General features: G+C 38.6%; 3 protein-coding genes across 7 annotated transcripts; 2 read left to right on the top strand and 1 right to left on the bottom strand.

Annotated features, from left to right (window-relative positions):
* The first annotated feature begins 1,170 nt into the window (after positions 1–1,170).
* LOC108969124 lies at positions 1,171–14,560 on the top strand. The gene is made up of 11 exons (XM_018933663.1): positions 1,171–2,894; positions 3,229–3,452; positions 11,725–11,870; positions 11,932–12,174; positions 12,230–12,454; positions 12,519–12,846; positions 12,897–13,045; positions 13,697–13,826; positions 13,882–14,027; positions 14,092–14,190; positions 14,283–14,560. The coding sequence occupies exons 1-11, from the start codon at positions 1,276–1,278 to the stop codon at positions 14,523–14,525; spliced, it is 3,552 nt and encodes a 1,183-aa protein (XP_018789208.1). The 5' UTR covers positions 1,171–1,275; the 3' UTR covers positions 14,526–14,560.
* On the bottom strand, positions 7,231–10,386 carry LOC108969123 (glycoprotein endo-alpha-1,2-mannosidase). The gene is made up of 3 exons (XM_018933662.1): positions 8,941–10,386; positions 7,649–7,877; positions 7,231–7,555 (listed from the first exon to the last, which is right to left on the bottom strand). The coding sequence occupies exons 1-3, from the start codon at positions 9,972–9,974 to the stop codon at positions 7,286–7,288; spliced, it is 1,533 nt and encodes a 510-aa protein (XP_018789207.1). The 5' UTR covers positions 9,975–10,386; the 3' UTR covers positions 7,231–7,285.
* A 1,197-nt stretch (positions 14,561–15,757) lies between the features above and the next one.
* Positions 15,758–21,303, top strand: LOC108969061 (pancreatic triacylglycerol lipase). 5 transcript variants are annotated; one of them, XM_018933557.1, is made up of 6 exons: positions 15,758–15,925; positions 19,247–19,452; positions 19,518–19,865; positions 19,961–20,203; positions 20,318–20,506; positions 20,572–21,303. In XM_018933557.1, exons 2-6 carry the CDS (start codon positions 19,386–19,388, stop codon positions 21,258–21,260), a joined length of 1,536 nt encoding a protein of 511 aa, XP_018789102.1. In that variant the 5' UTR covers positions 15,758–15,925; positions 19,247–19,385; the 3' UTR covers positions 21,261–21,303. The 5 variants fall into 5 exon arrangements, with proteins under 5 accessions (XP_018789102.1, XP_018789100.1, XP_018789101.1 ...); XM_018933555.1 differs by having other exon boundaries at positions 15,758–15,948; XM_018933556.1 differs by having other exon boundaries at positions 15,758–16,085.
* Positions 21,304–22,153: the final 850 nt, after the last annotated feature.

Here is a 22,153-nt window from a genome sequence, read left to right as displayed (position 1 = left end):
TGAAAACTATTTACTGATATACTATGGGCCTTGAACCATACCAAGGTGGTTAGTGAAAAGTTAGAAAAAAGGTAGTTAGAAAACTTCCTGGCATTTTCAGGGCGTTGATCAACGCAWTGATTTGGTTCTCTGTGCTTTTCAGCACCGTTGGGTAAGGCTGTCGTCAGCAGATACTCACGTTAAACATACAGTATGTCTCTCCCTTATAGCTACCAAGACGAATTTTTAATAACATTTCTTTTACCGATATCAGATCATCGTCCCAAAAACAAAAATAATAAAAAAAATCGGACGGAAACGGAACTGTATCGGGTCCATAAACTGCACAAATTTTATTGGCGGCTTGAGATGCATTTTTGCCTTTATCGTAGTAGTACTGTAAAATATGCCGTATTTTCTCTTTATTTTGCTCCACGCTATAACTCACGAACGACTTAAAAGCAACGACAATCAATCAAACACGTGTTAGCGCGTGAAATGAGCTTTCCAAAAAGGTAAAGCACGACCCGATGCGACGAATAAAACTAGAACTACGCGCTCTCAGCGCCAACTAGCGAAAATACCGCAACCTAATATTTTGCACAAATTAACTGACTGAATTTGARACTGAATGTTAGGTCAATATCATCATATTACTCCAGCGGAAATTCTGTAGAAAGAATATTTGAAATGAAAAACAAGCTTTTTTACAATCCTGGTGATTATATTCATTCATCTTAACTGGAACTCTTTTAAGGCAGGAGGGTAATCGCTGAGCCATCTACGAGTAGTTTTACAGGCACCAAACGCCACACCCTACGAGTTACGAGCGGCGGTTATTCTAACCTCTATGATTTTCAATCGCAAAGTGGTTCGCGCTTAATTTCACGTGTCTCAATTCACCGACRGCGGCACACTTCCAATTGACCAGTATTTACCTTTTCACAGCTCCGCTTTCCGCATAGATTCGTGCAAACACCCCGAGTTGATAGCCAGAAAGCCGTTGCCGGCTTGTAATGCAATACGGGTTGCAAGTAGCACGCTGCAATGGCGAAGGCGTACGAAAACAAAACTAGAAATACCAGACTAATTAGATTAAATGCTATTTTTCGTGTCAAGTTCTACAAAACAGAAATTATTTGAGTGCATTGCAAAGTGAATTCGTTTCAGTACGAGATGGACTTTACTTAGCGACGCGCGCGTTCAAACCACACACACTGCTCAGACCAATTATTAATGAGCTCCAGTTAGTTGTTATATAAATATCCAATAAATTTGGAAACACGCTAAATTATAATGAATAATAACGAATTTTGCTTCGATGTGCAACGGAAATCCTACGAATACGAACAGAGTTACGAAAACGACTCGAAACTAAGTCCGGACACTTACGAAAGCGCGAGTGAAAATTTACTCACCGATTATGAAGTTGTGAGCAACGAGGAGGCGGACGACGACGACACCGCTGAAGTCGCATATCGAAAGTTACGACGCGAAAAGACGGAAAGTGCGGTTCTAACCAAGAATTCACCGCGTCACGCAAGTGGCGAACGCGCTGAACTCTGTAAATTGCACCTGAGTTTGAGCGCAGAAAAAATATCGTTAAAATCACAGTCGGAGAAAATCGATAAATCGAACGCGTCGCTGGCAACGGAAATTGCGCAGCAAAAAGAAAGCGCAARCGGACGCGAGCGTTGTGGACGTGGGGCGAAATCGACTAGCGCAAGTGGGTTTTGTCCGCGGCACAGACGCCAACAACCACAGACGCAGCAACAGTTGGAGAAGCATAAGCCAAAGCAATATGCGCCGATTAATTTCACCATAGTGCCAATTAATGTGGCGACGCAGAGGCGTGTTAACGAGCGAAACTACGAAAATGGGCGTGATTTGCCGGAAATTGTGCTGACATCCTYCGAGCAGCAACAGCAACAAGCGCCAAAGCAACAAGGCTTCACAACTGGAAAAGTGCCAACGYCGCCCGGTTTCGAAGCGCCTGCCACGTCTAAGCGTGGTACAACGCCGAAAGGCGGCAATTCAACATATTTGCAGCAAAAGGAACCACAACAACAATACCGACAATCACAACAATATCGCAGTGCAATGTTGTCGACAGCGGAAATAGCAGTCCCACCACCTTTACCGCCGCCACCGCCATCGCCTGCACCCTCCCCAACAACATCCGCTACAGCAACCAAAGCAAAGAAAGTCACCAGATTTTCSCGTGCGCCCGAATTCGCCAACAATCACTTTGAGCTGCTACCAGCTGCAAAGCTCACCCCCACCGCCGACACGGCGGCTGTTSCAMCCGCGTTGCCAACAAAAAAGCTACCGGATGCYGAGGATACGAGCATAAGCGAGATTAATTCGCAGCCAGGCAGCTCTACTTCACCGGAATCTTTAATGGATAATGTGCTAAGCGCTGCGTCATCGGTCTCCGTGCGCAGCAGTAGTCTGAGCAGCGCTGGCGGCGGCAGCGGTAGTGGCGGCAGTGAAATTCTAAAATTTCTCAATGTCACACAAAGCGRAAGCTGCACGCGTAATGTGCCACATGTTGCTGTGGCAGCCGTGGCCATAGAACAACAGCAACAACCACAGGCACATCAGCAACATGTCGTTGCGCAGACAAAGGAATTGTACGATAATCGCTCATTGAACTTTAAATCGCCCGTTACGAGAGGCTTGTCGCCGTTAATGACAATAACGGCGGTAAAGCAAGCCACAACAGCGGCACTCACACCCGTGCCACCAACGCCAACCGCAAYAACACCGTTACAACTGTTGTCGCCRKCGCGCACTCTGACGCCCTCTCCATCCACGGTGTTAGCATTGGGTGGCGGAGCGTCGTCAGCGCGTTCGGSTGAGACGCGTGYGCTGCAACCAACCGAACTAATCGAGGCGTCAGCAAATCGYTCAAGGTGCGTTAGACCGTATACACTTCAGTGGGTTTTCGTATGCGTTCGGTCAGGGTCGCAGGGAAATAGGGAAATTAGAATTATACATACACATACATATGTATATGTCAAATAAGAGTACAAGATAATAGCATGAAACGGAGGTAAAACAAATTGAAAATAAACAAAAGAAAACAGTGTTTTACTTGGAAACACTAAACGACTTTTTTGCGGCGATACTGAGCCGAAGATCCAGTTAGTCTCACTGCGCTTTTAATCGTACTATACAGTTGTTTTTAGTTTTTTTTTTTAACAAAACTAGAATCTTAAAGTCCTTCATTTACTTTGTYTTATCCAGAAGTCCATCGCCAAGTTCCGGCATCTTGATTCGCGTTACTCCGGATCCCTCTTTATTTCCCGATGATTTAAAATGTCGCATCTGCAGTGAAATATTTCGTGACCCACGCACCTTGAATTGTTTACATTCCTTTTGTTTCCAATGCCTGGTTGATGAAAATTTCAAACAAGACTCCAGCATACCATTTTGGTCGCAACCTGGCGCCGAGGAYCATGATTGGAAGGGTAAGTGGAATACTTTTTTTTTTGAGTTCTTTAGACATTTTTTGTTAAATAATTATCAATGAATTCCAGCCCTAACTCAGTAAATAAGTCCAATCCAAGAGTTTAAATCTAGCGTTACGTGTATATCATAGTGAAAACTATGATTCCATCGGGCCGCATTTTCAGCCAGCTTAGAATGAAGACCTGMACAATTTTAATTATTCGAAGCTCTTTTGAATTGAACCGGATATACATCTATCTCATACCAAGCTCTTTAAAAACCTGAACACCTGAACAATGTAGGACTAAATAAATATTCGAAGTATTTCCTTTTAATGCAACATCCGCATAGCTTACMAGTTTCATAAACTAATAAAAGATAAAGTAAATATTGATATATGCAARCAAATATACCAACTTCGGAGTTTGTCAGCGCAGCTTGCACCTGCTTCTATTGGGCATTTTATACGCTTCTTAGTAGGTAGCCGCGTATCTAGCTTTCACTGGATCATTGACCTTAAAARTAGGTCATTCGTTGGCAGATWCATTACTKKCAGCTCCACYTTTGGCATCACCATCCCTTCCSTTCTTTGTAAACATACTTKGASTACCGAGTTTGGTTCTAGCTGSCGCTGGTGTTGTTGGCTTCCTGGAGCTACGCTTATATTCAGCTCCAAGTTTAATGTTATCCCTTGCACCTAGACCAAGCTCTTGTCTTTGTAATGACTACTTTAAGCTTTTTACAAATGCAGCTCTCTTCTTGGAGCAACTAGTTTCCTGCTGATTCTCCACAGGAGTCGCATAACACCATGATGCAGCTCTTTTTTGTATATCCAACCGAAGTAAGACTTCTTATTTTAATGCTGTGCTATTAAGGAGGAACGGACTCCCAACAAAGGAGTCAAAGTTTTGCTAGACACCTCTCAACTGCAACAGAAGCGAATTGTTGCCAGTTAGTCTTCCCATCGTCGAGATGTGGTATGTATAACCAGTCGACGATACTCTCGTGGAGGGTTTGGCGGAAGTTTATCGCAGATCAATAAATGTTATGTAAAAATGTCTGTAACATAGTTAGCACTTGCTGATAAAATTTCAAAAACCTGTTAAACTTCGCGGAGGTTCYTCTCTGGTCTTCTGTAAGGGAATTAACAGCTGTTTTTGTGGCATAACTGTAGCGAATATAATACCGGAGATGGTCATTTTAGGTTATAAAAAATTTTCCTTTCAACTCACACAATTTTATTTTATTTTTAACTGTTATTTTATTATTTAAATTTACTTATTTTTAGTCGCGCTACACTATTTAAAGCTATTGATATATGCTTGTATTTATATGGTATATAGTAAAGTACTTACATATGTATGTATGTATATGTATATAAGAGTATAAATGAAGTTATTAGTATTTGAGTTAATAGAGTAATAAAATTTGAAACTCTACGTTATTTTTTATTTCTCGTAGACATAATTATAGTGCTGTTATATGCTTAACAGCAGAGTAGCTTTAGATTTCCTTAAATAATTGATTGAATTTGAAAAAGGTCCACTTTGTGGCTCAAACTTTCTTGTAACAAGTGATTTCACTAAACTATTTCTCGACTTTTTAATATTAGCTTAGTAATATTGCGATTTTATGTARAATATTAGAAGAATATATCTTTTATATATAAGTAATATCTATTAGGTATTATGTAATATAAGAGTAGCTAATACAATTGGCAATTATTGGAGTTGATTTAACAAATTTCGTCTTATGTAATATAAATACGTGAGTATTTAAGTATAATTTTAAAGTATGCAATAGCTTTATTTAGCTGTCTACGAATCGCCAGAAATTTAAAGTRTGGCGAATCGAACAAACAGCTGAATTACTTATAGATTCTTGAAATATTCGCATACCAACTTGTATTCAGTTTAATTATAAATTTTATGTCTTAACATGAGAGCTTAATGAGCAGCGTAGTGGCGAATCGAAGACGGCTATTACGAGTGTGTGCTAGAGTATTTGGTATGCAGAAAATTTGATTATCTGAGAATATGTCCGGCTATTAGACGCTTAGAGGTCATTTTATGTTAAAGAAAAATGAATACCTATATGTGAGAAAAGTGAAGTTCCCACCGCTATAAGCCTTCATAAAGCCTATAATTTTGGGTTCTAACTATATTGTTCATCTCAACTATGACCACTGTCATAAAAAATCCGTCCTAAATCCTAATTTAGTATTCTTAATACTAAAATTAAACAGATCAAATTATGTATTCAATGAACGATTTTRGTAGACAGATTATCTGAAAGACATCCCAATTTTGCTTGGCTCAGTTCTACTTTGGCTTTTTCTCCAAAGATAAGTAGAAGCTATCAAAAAGATCCGCCATATATTGCTCAAAGATCAGTAGAAACTTCTGAGCTCAGTCATACTGCACGGAAAATAAGGAATGTGAAAACCCAAGCTAACTGTGGCTAAATTTCAGTTATAGACGTTTGAATCAACGGTTAGATTCCTAAAATTTACCTTTTACCTGCCTACATAAAGATACAGATTTTTAGAGTAATAATAAAGCCTCATAGTTCAAAAGGCTAAATGGTGGAAGCTCTCACCACTTTTATGGATTATATTTGTCATTAACCCGGCATAGAAGAGCGATTGTGTCGTTTTTAAAGATTTAGTGAATCTCGAGGAGGCAATCATAATGGAAATAAAGGAATCGTTTCTTCCAAAGTTCGCTGAGAAGTTTATTGTTACTCTATGGAACATACTGCATGTTACGTCGAAATCTTAAACTTTTTTCACGATTTAAAAGAGTGATATTGTGAGTGATTTGAGGAAGTTTTTCGGCAAAATATATATTCAACTGACATTGATTGATTGACGGACGATCCGCGACCTTAGATACATATATTGTGTCCTCTCCTAAATCACAAAGACTCATCGAGCCCCAGCATATTGATAAAGTCCAATATGCTGCTGGGTGCTAGCGAAGCGATGTGATCCCTATTTGGAAACATGGATCCAAGGGTCTTCTCATCTGACATTGAAATAAGGTTTATATATGTATATATATTGATACAATATATGTATAAACCAGTTATATGAAAAGGGGTCAGCAAAAAGGGTGGAATAGATTAAATCTCCACTATCCGTCATCTACAATTCTGTTTGGCTTGTGTCACGTTTTTAAAAGGTTAAAATTAGGAAAAAATATTATTAACCGTTAACAACCTAGGACACCACTCCCTTGAGATCTTTTTAAGGATCCCTAGCACACTTACTAAGACTACCTACTGTTATTAATAATTTTTTTAAGTATGTATATGGAGTATATAAATATTAAGTATACTAGTTATTAATATATTTAATATGCATATTTTAGTATAAATATAAAGTTTCTAATGCACAGCGAAATGTTTAATGGCGTCGGCCAATTTAATATGACTTCATTTTATAAGTTATTGTTTTTATATATTTTATATAGGTATATATCTCAATTAATTTCGAAGAAAGTAATATGATCATTGAACTTTTGTTGTTGTTGCCGTAGTTGCAGATAGTTTACAGAGCTTACATTTAAGCAAAGTTGTAATTTTTACAATTAATTTTAGATTTTTAAAATGTTTTTTATATTTTTTGTTTATTTTTAGATTTCTGATATTTGATTTTAATAATTTTTTATTTGAATGTACATATTATATAATTTTTTTATTCGTATTTTTTATTCGTTTTTTTATTCGTTTTTTGTAATATTATTTAATAATTATTAATTAACTATTTATTATGCTTTTAAAGTTTTTTAKCGTTTTCTTTTTTTATATATATTTTGTCCTCTTTCCGATTTTTTTTTTATCCAACTGGCATTCAACAAATTGTATTATTCAAGAATTCATAACAACTTGGCTGACCGAGAACAGCAACAGCGGCCGCCTCATGACGCGTCTTTAAGAAATTACCCACCCAATGTGTCGTCAAATCGATATACTTAGTTTTCGCCCCAGGATTGTAGTCTAGAAATCCTGCTTTCGGTATGACCTCCTCGATTTGACTGCCATCCGGCCAGTTATTGTAGCTGGCGATGTTAATGAAACCCACGTGGTTGAGTATGGCTGTGCGCCAAGCGACGCCATAATACTGTAAGCATGAAGAAAAGAAGCAGCGTTATTCAGTTGTAATTATTTTTCTACAATCTTTTTATTTATACCAAATATATTCCTAACCACTTACCCTGCCATTGCTGCGATGCCTTTGTATATCACCGTGTCGTGGGAATTTATTGCGTTCCGCGAAACCTGGTCCAACTGTTGGCACAAATAACATTTTGTATGTTAAAGCGAAGGATTTTAAATATGACCAATTCTTCCAGGTGCTCGCAAATGTGGCGCCATTACTTGGTAATTTATTGTAGAAGCCTTCGAAGCAGAGTCGTCGCATGATATCCACATGGTTTTTGAGGCTGTGGTGAAGAAACAAATATTCAATCTTTAGTTTCGTTTTTCTATTGCTTAAACGGTCGAATCGTTCCAAGTCAGAGATCCTGCCTTTGGAACCTAATTTATATATTATGTGCAATTAAAGAACTTTTCGGGCTCTCTGAAAAAGAGTTGGAAGTATTATATTTGGAAAATACGAATTTCAATATCCGAGTCTAAATTCATAAATTTAATGTGAAAGCGCAGTAAATATTTGGCACTTTCTTGTTCAGCCATATATTCTTTGTCCAATTTAGAGAAACGAAAATTGAGGTGTAGTTTTCAAACCCAAAAGTTTAGCCGTTAATACAGTAGACGACAGATGCTGTATGGTGCCAGAAGACTTTCATGGCTCAAATTAATTCTTGATTCTCCGAAAATGATTCCTTTGGTTATCAAATAACCTCGACAGATTATTTCCACACTTCTGCTCATGGAGCAGATTGTTTTAAAGTATTTTGTACTCACATTTGTCCTATTCATTCTTAAAATATTTCTGTTGAAATTGAGAGTCCACTAAAAGAAGTCAAATACTGAAATTTTGTGGCTGAATTTGTTATAGTCAAGCAACGAAGTCGAACCCTGGATTATTCTATATATCTTCCACTACAACTACCACTTTTTCAGAAGATCCTTCACTATCGTATAACTAAGAATTCCTTCGACAAAAATTYGAGGATTACTAAATTATAATTTATAAGCCATACCGGACGTTACCGGATGCATTAAGTGCATAACTGAACCGAAATTCATGGGGTTCGAAACTTAACTCTGGAAAATTTTATAATTAAGATAGAGGTTTTTTTATAGTGGTCAGTCAAGAACTACACAATCCTCGTACCAAAAAACTTTATACTCGTGTCTTAAAATGTATGGGGTCCACCAACTTCTGTTAATGTTGAGTACTACAAATGAGAAAATTACCACTCCCAAAACTTTAGCACAGATCAAAACCTTTGATTCTAAATTTATTATCAATAAGTGTTGTCACTAACAGYTTCTTATTATCACCAAACGACTTTTCATTTAAAAATATCCCGAACTTACCGAATATGTCCAATAAAGTAGGCATCGAAAATGCGCCTCAACGTCTCCGGATGCGTTTGACACAAAGCACGACCTGCGGGCGTTTCACTCAACTTATAAGCGTTGCTTACATAAATCACTGGCACCAAGCGCTTACGCGTCAACGAATAAACACGATAGAAACTCTCGGCGGTGGCGTAACGACGCACCGCCTCCAATTGCTGCTGCAAAAACTCCACGCTCTGATTGCCCGCCACACTGATCTCAAAGGTAATGCTCAAATTATAGCTGGGCGCCAGTTCCAACAGCTGACGATAGAGTTCCACCTCGCCCGCTTTGCCGCTACAGCTGAGTATGAGCACACCAATGCCGCAATTGTGTATGTTATCGAAATGCTTTTGCAGCAAACTGGTTGTGGGCTTGTACAAACCCAAAGCCGGATAGAATGCGGTGTTAAGTATACGCACTGGCTTCACCGTCGTGGTCGTAGTTGTTGGCGATGTTACACCTGAAGTTGGTGATGATAATGCTGATGATTGGACGGCGTCGGAAACATCGTTCAGCAACTCTTTGGCGGCGCCACGCAGCTGTAACTGTGGTGAGACCAGCTGCGGCTTCTTTGTCTTATACCAGGCGACAGGCGCGCTGTAGAAGATATGCACACCCGTCGTGACGGCATCCAGCTTGGTGCGTTCCTCACCCGCATCGATGGCATTACGCTGCTGTTCTTGGCGCAGCTGCTGCACACGCTCCTGTGCTATGCGCGCCTTCACCTTATGCTCGTCATACTTCTCGGGCACAATAACACCATTTTGGCGCGGCGATTTCAATGGTGGCTGCTCCAAGCGGCCGTCTTGACTGCCCACACCGCCGACAGCACCGCCGCCACCGCCATAGATGCGCGCTATGAAGCGTTCGTCGAGCACGCGTTCAGTGGAGCTCACATTCGGCGAGATGTTCAATATGACCACAGTAATCACAATCAGCGCTATGACCATGAGCAGAAAGAGTATTTTCAACTTTCGTCGATTTTTGACATATTTTTTCAGTAGCATTTTGTAGCTGCGCTTGCAATTGATGCAGCATTTTACAGACGTTTAAGTTAGTGGCAACAGCAACGCAGGCCGTCCCGCGCGCGGACCGTGTGAACGACTGACAAAGACTGCGTTTGTGCCGTCGCCGACGTCCTTGCGGAGGACTATAAAATCACTAGATTGCGACGTTGAGTGCGTCGCGCGTGTGTGTGTGTGTGTGTGCCAAGTGCTTTTGTGTACTTAGCTGTGGAAGTATGTGTGAAGCACTCGAGCGTTTTATTTTCAATGCACAGCGTTCTGTTTTTTCATTTTTCAACTTGTTTTTTACCTTTTCGTACACATAATTATGCTTGTCTGCTTCCTCTTCTTTGTGTGCTACTTCTATTTTCGTATTTTAATGATTGCCTTTTTTTACTGCATTCCTTTTTAGCGCAAACACCCCTGCTAGGCTTAATAGCTATATCGTTGTTCGTATATATGCGTGCTGTGTGTGGCTGTGTTGGTGTGTACCATGTGCTTCCTGTTTACGCTTTTGCCGTGAGTGAATGCTTTCATACCACTGCCGGTGGACCATTGTTTACATGCAGTGCGCATGCGTGCTTCCAGCCATGAAAATAAGTTCAAGAGAGCAGAGGAAAGAGTGTAAATAATCGCTTAACTGTCATAAGTACTTTAGAGGAAAATGACAAGCGGTRACTGTTATAAAATGCTGTTCAATAAGTTCCGTGTATAAAGAAGAATCCTCAGCTAAAAATTTGAAAATGTTTTTTGGTCCAGACCTTTTCATCCATCCAGTGAAGTTTCGTTCATTAGGCCCTAAAATGGTAATTTGGTTAGACAATTGTATACAGGAGCTAGAGCTCAGATCAGGAATGTTTCTAATATTGATATCAGTTCCGTTMTAAAATCCAGTTCCTCATAAACCACTTTCTCACCGATAAAAATATCTTGCTGACGAAATTTGTCAAGAAAGAAGAAAAATATCAGAGATTCATATATCGGTTCAACAACGTGAACGAAGTCTAATTCATTATTGCTACGGTAACAGTCTAAAATCTAGAAGAAGTGGCCTKATAAAGGAGGCATTGCTGTTTTGTCTTTCAAGCTGTCCTTTTTTTAGTGTAAGCAACACTTTGTGACCGCGATCTAAGATCTACTGCGCCAGAGTAATATTCGGTTGTATATTAGAGCCATCATTTCGTACGATACTTAAACTGATTTTGCGACAGAGGAAAAATTTCTAAAGAAATGAAAACTCAACGCATAAAGTCATCTCTCATCGTCGCCTCCATTCGCATTACTTCCTTAACTAATTAGCTGAAGGAGCTCCCATTAATTAGAGAATGCTTGGAATGTTACTTTAAGACTAGAAACCGCTTGTTTTAAGATGGACGTTTGTTTAGATTTCATTTGCGGCGTTTTTTACGTATCGGGTATCAAACCCATCGCACAACCCTGAGAGATGGTTTGCCTTCTCACTTTAGCTCGTCTTCAAAAGCATGTTTTATGGTTACCCAGAGGATATTTTTTCTAAGACCGGAAGCCGTGAGCTTGAACTATATGAACTTGCGTGAACTTCTACACATGACTCCATCTTCGTGTATATATCGCATTGGTTTCTCTACAACTCTTAGCTCTAAATCTCTTAGCCTTTGGTACGTATTTTTTCAAATTTCCGACTCCAACGTTTAGATTATGAGAGGACTTCTAATAAAAAATTTTACATTTATTGCCTTAGTTACTACTTAATGCATATATTACTTTCTTAAAGCCACCAACAAGTCCAACTGTAGCGCGCAATCGTCTTCACCGGAGATGTCAGTGCGCAGCGGTTCCACCTCACCTTCGCGAACACGACAGTCGTCATTCAGCTTTAGACGTAAGAAATCGCTCGAACGGATTTTGCTGAAAGTAAGGGTGGGTAAAGCAACAATAACAATAAATTTAAAAAAAACATATTAAAATATCCATACAACAGTCAAAATCGGACGGCAAGAGCTCGGAGAGCTCCACATCGCTGCGTTTGAGCGCTCCGCCCGAAGAGCGTCTACGCTACATCAGTTGTAAGATTTGCAAATATGCAACCGTAATACCGTTAGGTGGCATACGTCAATTACCACAGAATTTTCTGCTCGTACGCAAGATCGAGACCATACAACAGGAGCTRGGCGATGAAGTGATAACAAAGGTTTGGTGCAGCCTCTGCTTCGAGGAAACCAATGTGAGTGGAAGAGTGTGTATTAAAAGTTATTTTAAGTTTTAGAAGAGTCTTCCAGGCGATCTACCATTGTGTTAGCTGCACGCTGAATCTGTGCTCGCTCTGCCGAGATTCACATGAACGGCAGCGCAACACAGCTAACCATAGTATACGGAATATAATGGAGTTGAGACGTGCGCGTAAAAAGCAACAAACTCTGCTGGATGATAAAACGAAATTTACGCTGAAATGTGGCATGCATCCGGGTTTTGAAATGAAGGCCTTCTGCAACAGCTGTTTGCAGGTGAGTGTGAGAAGCATAAATGCGCCTAGACTTTTTCTTATACGCGTCCGTTCTTCTTCTGAAGATCGCTTGCGCCGATTGCCTGYTGCTCCTACACAAAGGCCACAAACATGAGTCGATACCAAAAGCTTTTGTAAATTACTCTAAATTACTATACGACGCTGTGAATCATACGCGTCCGCTCTGCAGCTATGCCGAACATTCGGTCGAGCGCATGAACGATATATCCAAGCATATAAATAAGAAATGTGATGACATACAAGCGCAGATAGAGGTCTTCATACGGCAGTACCTCGACGCTATCGAAGTGCATCGGAAGACTTTGTTACAGCAAGTGCATCGTGCACGCGAGACCAAAGTGGAAATGATACTTGAGCAGCAGTTGGATTTAGGTGAGTGCTGAGAGTTATTTCTGTTCTTACTTATTTCTTTTTTGTTATAGAAAAACGCAATAACGAGTCCAAGGAGGCTTTGCTCTTCGCTCAGGAACTCACCGAATGYGGTTCCCATGTTGAAGTGCTTTCTTTTCTCAACATTTTGCTTAAGCGTTTCGAATACTGTCAACAATTCAAAATGCCCACCGAACCAAAGGTAAGGAATGTCTCATAYACCCTGACAAATATTTATAACAAGGTAAGCAATGAGCTTCGATGACCGCATCTTTATTTTTTGGCTGCCATTTTTATTTAATGATTCATAAGGCTAGATCGCAGATTCAACTGAAAATTTGAGAAAAATAAATTCCGGACTGAAAGCTGGTGGGAATTCGCTTGTCTTATTGTAGGTTACTATTCAAAAGCTGAATTATGTCAGCTCAGAAATTTAATTRTTGTTATTTTAGCAGCAGAAAATATTTCACAAATATGAAARAATTCAGAATKRMMRKYCYTKRKYCSKTWWWAAWYCSGGKYCMWTYSGGKKKTKRAAAWYCSGSCSKKGKYSRMAWKRAMMWKRRSSSMWTTYYYMAARKCMTYCTTTCCCGACATAAATCGTCTCTAGTTATGTGTTATCTGAAGGATAGACGCTCTTTTTGTAAGACAAACGTTAAAGCACAGAGTCTTGGACTTTCTTACCGATATTCTAGCAATATATGAAGACTTGTCCCTCATCAGGATATTGTCAACCGTAGTCTACCTTCCCTTATTTGCTGTGTTAGTCCGCGGTACCAAATATGATCTCGATATCATGATTTTGCTTTAGTATACAAGTAAGATTTTCTGACCTTCTCTCTTCCTATTACAGTTTGCGGATACTCTACAATTCCTACCACATATCCGCGCACCTCCGATGAAAGCCCAAAACGACATACCACTCTTTGGCATTATTACAATGCAAACTGTTGAGCCTTCATTGTGCACGCTGCAATGGGAGGGTGAGCAAACGAGATTTCCACAACTTGTACTTCATAACCCTGTTACGACTTTCAGGCTTTACCCAATTACGTCTACATAAACGTGTAGAACTTCTGCTGCAGTCACGTGACACTGATGGTGCGGGCCTATGCCATGGTGGCTTACAAATACAGACTTTACTTAAGTACAAAGAAACGAGTTCAAAATTTTTACCAGTGGAGGTAAGAGAAAATAAAGTGAATGTGCGAGAAGCATATAAATTGTTTTATTCCTTGTCTTACACAGATCGCCGATAATCGCGACGGCACTTATGGCATCGGCTTTACACCCGACGCTGAAGGGACCCTAGTGCTGCAAATAATTATTAATGATAAGCCCATCAAGGTAATTATTTTSTATGTGATTTTCAAAATCAGACTTGGAGTCTTTCAAACTTACTTAAGTAGTTCSTCTAAAATCAACTCTTTCGTTTTCAGGGCAGTCCCTTCACATTCCTCGCACGCAATGCACGCCCGCACAGTGGCATCTATCATTGCTGTACCTTCTGTTCCAGTAAGGGTAATAAGTTGGTGAAATGTTCCTGTGAAGGGCGCATGCCTGGTTACAATGGCTGTGGGCATGGTCATGCCGGTCACCCAGGTAGTCGTCATTGGTCGTGTTGTGGTAATATTATAGAGATTTCCGAATGTAATATAGCAAATAAGTTGATGAACTCATGAGTCTATTTCAAAGTAAGCAAGTATCATAAATATTTAAAAGCGAAGTTGAAATAAATTCAAGAAATGGATTGCAAAAAACTGAGTGGTAAAGTATATATACCATAATATTATTTCGCTTATGTGGCCTCTGGAAAAATGCTAAATGAAGTATTAGTAACTACAAATTCCCATCAGCTAACCTTCCAAATTACTACACTAGCAATATTATTTGCGATAAGAAACTTGAAATTAAGGTTAAGTTTGTGGTTGTGATAGCAGCTGAAAACATTCCCTAAATATTGTTCTAAGGAACGAGGTCGAGTTGAAAGTTCTTGATCGGGTACAAAACCGACCACTTAMACATACCAAAATGATTCATTTGTGTTTGAAGCTATGAAATAATTATTGCGTTCACTCTGTGGTTCATTGCAATTCTCAGAATATTTACAGAACAACATATGCGTGAACAAAGGCGTCTTATCTTTAATACCGACATGTAATCTACTGTTCACCTATATTATAGGAATTATAACGATTGATTATTTTCTTATCTTTATCAAAATTTTCTAAGATACGGGGAACATTATATCTTCGTTTAAAATTTCTTTCAGTGTTTAACACCAAAATAAGTGACTGGCATACCTAAATAAAAGCGTTGAAATCGACGCGGCATCCTTAAATAAACCGACAAATTMTCACTTAAATGTTAAAATTCGTATAAAATAAATGAATTGCAAACGAATTATTTTAGTAATACTTTTTATATCAATTTGTACAATTGAARCAACGCAGCGCTGAAAACAAATGGACGCTTTGCTTTCATTGCATTTCTCTATTAAAATGGCGACTGTTGCTTGGCGAAGCGTAAAATGTTGATATTTGCCCAATATTTTGCTTGCTTTCGGGTCAAAAATTCAAAAATACTCATAAAAAGCGTATTTCAAACTTGTCTGTCAAAACAAATTTCTGATGTAAAGCGTAGCAAAAGTTCTGTGTAAATTGGCTATAAGTGAGTATATTAGTAATACGCTGAGAGTTGGATAATAAAAGAGCATATCATTGGTATCTTAAAATTGAGCATATTTTGAAATGCRAAAGAGGTAGCCGTAATAAATATTCTCAATACTACTCACCACGCAAAATAATTTTACCCACAAAACTATGCATACCTATGTGCAAACATATGTAAGTAAATATTGTTTATACTCAAAACAAAAGAGGCAGGTACTGCTGTTAGTAGAGTACAAGCAACGGAAGTGAGCGGTTGTGTGTAACGCGAAAGACTGTGAGTTCACGTGCCTACCTACGGAAACTGTTTACGAAACACAAGAAAGCGCTGCTGAWTTATTACTTTTATTGATTTTTAACTCGAAACTCATAAATTATAACAAATTAAATGCACGAAAATCTACAATTTATGTGTCGGTGATTATGTAAACGTCAAGTAAGCAAGCAAAACAAAGAAAAAGTGTGGAAAAACAGAAAGTACAATTGTGTCAAAAGACGCCAAATTCTCTTTACAWGCAGGCATTTGTGTGTACACAGTTGTGTTCGAAGTGACAGCGCTGCTATTATATTTTAGTAATGTTACAGTAACAATCACTATTATCAGTTCTCGAATTTAGTCATAAATAGTTTTATCTTGAGGCGTGTTGATAATACTGTGTCTATTTAAATTRAATAGATTTCTGCTACAGTAAGCGYTTGATCTCTAAAAATAGTGTGCAAAAGTGACGATTGGTTTCTTTCAGTGCTGTTTCTATTCTTTGTGTGTCGCTCAATTAATTAAATAACTCAAAATGCTTGAGAAGGTGTTTTTAGAGATTTTTAAAAATGGATTTCATACTTTTAATTTTGCTTGTATTTTTAATAATTTCTTTTTATGTTTGTTTATGTTCGATTCCATTGTTGTTGTTGTTGTTGTTGTTGTAACGGTAGAATTCTTCGATTCCATTCTTGTCTATTGGTTTGTAAAGGCAGTGATTCGTTCCAATGGTTTTGAAGACTAACTTTCATAGTGATTTGCCTAACTTGCCACGATTACGAAGAAGAACATTGTAAACAGCATAAGAAGAACTATAAGAAATTACCAGTTAGTTTTCAGAACTGTAGTTATGTAAACAAATCTCCRTATCCACTCACTTCCGTATCTGCTCACTTCCGTTTAGATAGACGAGTCTAACATTTAAATTGCAGTAGATATGTTCAGAACACAGAAAATCTCCACAAAAGCCACTACTATAGTATATGTACTTTAATTCTTCGTTCGCAAAATATTCATCTGATTACATGATCAAACTTTGGCTGGATAAATCGTCTAGATTTTGATAAATCGTCTAGATTTTGCTCATTGCCCGTGGTTAGCATCCGCCATCTTGTTGTCTATCGCTAAAGTTTAATGTTTTGTCAGTAAAGCAAGCCTTGAAGTTTGACAACTAGGATCTCTTATGTTTGATGTGGGCTAGATCAGAGCACACGTAGAAAAGGGAGCAATATATAATATAAGCGGTCTGACAGGATCGTATTTACATAATTCTCTCATCAATTTGTCAACTTTCTTCGCAATTCCTGTGGTCAGAAACTGAGCAATGCTATATCGTTTTCACATCAACTTATCAAATCACGAAACTTTCTTTTTATATCCCGAACAACGTGTATTAAGTTTTCCAAGTTGTAACACCCAAAAGCAAGCACCGAAGTTTAAAATGTCGACCTATCAAAATACCTACAAGCCAAAAATTCGTTTTGCTGAAGCACAGAAGGAGAGTTCTTCTGATTAAGGGTTATGATCCTAAGCGTTCGTGGGCAGAGGCCACCATTTAAAAAAAAATTGCTTTTAATTCGGCTAGGTTAGGTTTAACTGGTGGGCAATAAGCCACGCTTAGACTAGTTTTAGCCCTTGCGATACCAGATGGAGTTCAGTTCCTACGTCCAAGAGATGAAGTCGCCCTTTAGGATTTTTTTTAGTTACTCAACTAAAATCCACAAATTTAGTATTCAGTTAGTGGTGYTTTCCACTTTGAGATCTARKAACCATATTAACCACTATTTTCTTAAGTGTAGTACCTTATTTTAAAATTTCTTCTGTCCATGTTCGGCTATCTCTCGGTCTGGTATACCCGAACTAGTCACTAAATTTTTGATGGAAAATGTTCAAATAGACGAGATATCTTCATAAAATTAAATTTAAGAGAAAGCTRCATTCTTCTTCTTCTCTATTKGTGTAGACACCGCCATTATAGCCAAGTTAACAACGGCGCGTCAGTCGTTTCTTCTATTCGCTACGTGGCGCCAATTGGATATTCCAAGCGAAGCRAAGTCCTTCTCCACCTGGTCCTTCCAACAGAGTGGAGGTCTTCCTCTTTGTCGAATACATTCAGAGCTGGAGTGTTTTCGTTCATTCGGACAACATGAGCTAGCCAGCGTGTTTAACTACATTCCCCGAACATATTATTCAATCTTAGAGATCAGTCAAGATTAAAAACTTTTTATACCCATTTATGCTATAAAAATACACCTGTGAAAGGTACTTTGTTTACTTATACTTTCATTTCAATTTGAAAGGTATGCCGACCGGCCGACATTTAAGGCAAAGCCAATGAGCCGCCTCAAAGAACTTACGCAAATCTACACTTAATCGCCATGAGAGCATCAGGGCTTGTTAAAATTTTATTTAAAAAGCCCAATTAAAGTGAAAGCTTGTTGGCGATAACAGATCTGTCACGTTTCAATTAAGTTAAAAGCATAGAGGCCTACAACAACAACACAAGTTATATGTATTAAGTTGCAATTAATATTTGCAGGCAATCCGCAAACGCCACGCCATTCCCCAAAGGCACTAACAACAATTKGCAACGTGTTTAACATGTGTAATGCTGAAAACTGATCTGTAATCTCAAATAAACTTCGAAAAAAATTTAAAAAAAAAAATGCAATAACAATTTAGACACGTCGTTCCTGCCCAGCAATTCAACAGCTTTGGAGACTCTGCTGTTTTTTTTTTTTTTTGTTTTTACGGTAGGCATATAGCGTAGCACGTCCGCACATTTGCTGTTTAAAGTCACCAAATGTTGCTTTGCACTTTACTCGTCATATTTCCTTGTTTTTCTGCTTTTATTTTTAATTTTTGTTTTGGTTTATAATCGAAAAGGTCTCGGCAAAGCAGCTAACCGCCATCAATCACAGCCACGAAAAAACTCTCACTTACGCATGCGCGCGCATTTCGCTTACGCTCCAGTCATTTGAATGAATGCAATATGCCGCTAAACGCTTACCCACTGGCCATTTGCGTGCGTTGCGTWCCGAAGTGGGAACGTGAATTTCTCTACCACGTTTAAGCGAAGCTTCCGTTTCGGTTTTGCTTTGCCAATTGCATAAGAAAGTAGAATAAGGCATAAAAAGTTGGCATTAAGACGAGCTTAATTGCTGGCATTTGGATACATAACTCCTTACATATTCGAAAAATTAATTTTTCTAAACTTTAGATTATGTCTTAAAAAGGGCTGGAATGAAAACCAAACCTTTCTAAAAGAAAACTGCTCTATCTTCCTTCAAACCAMGACATAATCATGCCTTAAGACACTTTTTCCACACTAAGAAACCGCGATACTAAATCTTCCATCAGACACTTTTTCACAAATCAATCTAAGAAATCGAGGTCTCACTATCACTATCGCGGCCTTCGTCTGATTGCGAATGCCAATAAACCTCAAATTGAGTAACCATCGCATGACTTCTTTTAGTAAATTATATCGAGGAAGGCCTGGTGTGTCAAAAGATGGATACCGTCTTATAGTATTCTGAAAATAAAGCATAGTTACATATGTAGCTTTAAGTGAATCAATTGTGATAATAAAAAGAAATTAAGTAGAATAGCATAAAATGTGTACAACGACGCAACAATATACAAGMGTCGTTCCAAGCTTCCTCAGGACCATTTCGATTATAGGTAAGAAACCAAGACTGTCTAATATTGGACTTCCTCAAAACCAAAATTAATGCTTTGTTTCGTAGTTATATTTTCACTAGTCAACTGTCATGCCAAGTCATTTCTCAATCAACTTACGGCGGTACCAACGACGACAACCGCAGCGCCGACCACCACACCCGCACCAACAATGCGCGATATAGTGATTGGACCCTGTCGTTGGGTGATCGGACGCAAATGCCCCGAYAAAGATGTRCGCTTCTACTTGTACACTCGGCGCAATCCACAGCAGCCTCAGTACTTGAACATCGACGAAACATTCGATAAGTCCAATTTGACCAACTCGAACTTTAATCCGCGCTATCAGACAAAGATCATCATACACGGCTATAATGCGGATATGTATATGAACACCTTGCAGCGCATGAAATATGGTGAGTGCGCCTTACTGGCAGAGTCTCAATATCTGAGTTCATTGGAATGCTTACTCGGCTTTGCCTCTGTTCTGTGTTTTTTTTTTTTTTTTCAGAATATTTAATGCGCGGCGAGTACAACATCATCTTTGTGGATTGGGCTGTGCTGGCKCCCGGTCCATGTTATGTCAACGTCGCACATAATATCAAGCATGTGGGTGCTTGTGTAGCCCAACTTGTGGAACGTATTTTGGAGACAGGCACTACCGATATGCATGYCATCGGCTTCTCGTTGGGCGCACAGTTGACGAATTATGTTGCGCGAAATTTGGGCTCATTTCAGTTGCCGAGGATAACAGGTTGGTACAAAACTGGCAGATGCTGACCCATCTTCAACTTCYTAAAATGTTCTTTTCTCGAAAACGATGAAACTACAAAATACTTTTGAATAATGCCTGTAAACGCATTTTCAGGTCTCGATCCGGCAATGCCGTTTTTCATCACCTCCGGCATCGATGATAAATTGGACCCCACTGACGCTGCTTTCGTCGACATAATACATACGAATGCCTTTGTACAGGGYAAAATAGAGCGTTGTGGACATGCGGACTTCTATATGAATGGTGGCATACTACAGCCCGGTTGCAATAAGGAAAATACAAGTGAGTATGCCATGCAACTATATTCAGACCATTCAAATTACGCACCTATATATTTTTTCACGCAGATCCATTTGCCTGCAGCCATCAGCGCGCTGTCGAATATTTTTCGGAATCSATACGTTCACGTAAAGGTTTCTGGGGTTGGGCTTGCAGCTCGTATATCTCATATTTGCTCAACATGTGTCCGCCCACAAATTATCTACTCGAAGCAGGCGAAAATATAAAGCTCAGCACAAAGGGTATGTTTCTAGTCGAGACTAATGATACAGCGCCGTACGCTTTAGGCAAATGGACGGACTTACCGACATTGGGTAAACAAAAGCCTACCAAGAACAATGGGGAAATCACGATAACGTTACCACGACCGTCGGGATTCCGTGATCCCTTGTTGCAGCAAGTGGATCAATGGAATAAATTGGGCTCACATTTTAATGGCATTGAACCCGAACCGACGCCGTTTTCACAAGATCCCAACGGCGATAATTGGACTTACTTTAGTGGCGCTGGCACTGGTGACATAACCGATACTTCGAAGACCGGAAACGAGCTAGCCGGCTCGGTRGAAGAGCAAAGTTTGGAGGATGTGCAGAAAGTGCATGAAACGCAAATTGAATGGCTGGAGTATCGACGAAATCTGACCAATGGCCATATAGAAAATAGTATATTTAAAGTGCCTCATATTGAAGGTGCAGAGTTTACTAGCAAGAAGCTTAGCAGACAGCCACGTGGAAATGAAATAAATGATAAGTTATAAAAGTGATTAAATGTTTAAAAATATAAATTATTTGAAAACTGAAGTGGATTTATTGAAAGTTTAAGGTGTGACGGTAGTAAGCCAGATGTCAATGGGGTTCGGCAATAGTTTTATTTCCGGAAAATATATTTTGAGCTGACGTAAATTTAAAAAGCGTATTGTTTTTATGGTTTACTGCTATAAAATCGTGTCGTTGTGGTTTTATGAAGCCGAAAGTATTCTAATTTTGAGATGGGTTTAAGCAAGATTTTTCGAAGGCTTTGTGTTTCGTTGAGGTAGTTCTAGTTTAACAAGGTGACAAAATCTGAGATACTGTGTGTATTCGTAAAGTTTGTACCACAGATTGAAGATTTTTAGTTGCGATCAAGTTAGGACAGTGACGAAATTAGATGCTGATAGAGAACAGAACTGAAATACTCGACAATGTAATCTGGTAATTACTTGATTTCGTTGTTTCTTTCAGTCCCATCGTCTTGAACGAACACAGAATAGGGTGCTTCCAACTATTTGGAGAATACTTTCTGCTGCTACAAATACAACAATAAAGCTTTTTTCCAAATTACAATACTCTGACCATTTTCCACTTATAATTCCAACTTTTAAAACTGTCCTAAAATTAAAAAGAAATTACAAAATTTAAAAAAAATTTAAAAAAAATTACAAAAAAATTAAAAAAATTAAAAAAAAATACAAAATAATTTAAAAAAATACAAAAAAATTTAAAAAAATACAAAATAATTTAAAAAATACAAAAAAATTAAAAAAAAATACAAAAAATTAAAAACATTTTTAAAAATTAAAAAAACATTAAATATTTTAAACACAATTGGAAAAAAATATTAAAAACTCAGGCTCTTTCGTTTTTGGAGTAATTTTTTTATTGGCGTCCCTTT

Source organism: Bactrocera latifrons, unplaced genomic scaffold (genome assembly GCF_001853355.1).
Source record: "Bactrocera latifrons isolate USDA-ARS-PBARC rearing strain unplaced genomic scaffold, ASM185335v1 scaffold_24, whole genome shotgun sequence".
In the NCBI taxonomy this organism is placed as follows: Eukaryota; Metazoa; Arthropoda; class Insecta; order Diptera; family Tephritidae; genus Bactrocera; species Bactrocera latifrons.
This window is presented reverse-complemented; position numbering and strand designations above follow the sequence as displayed.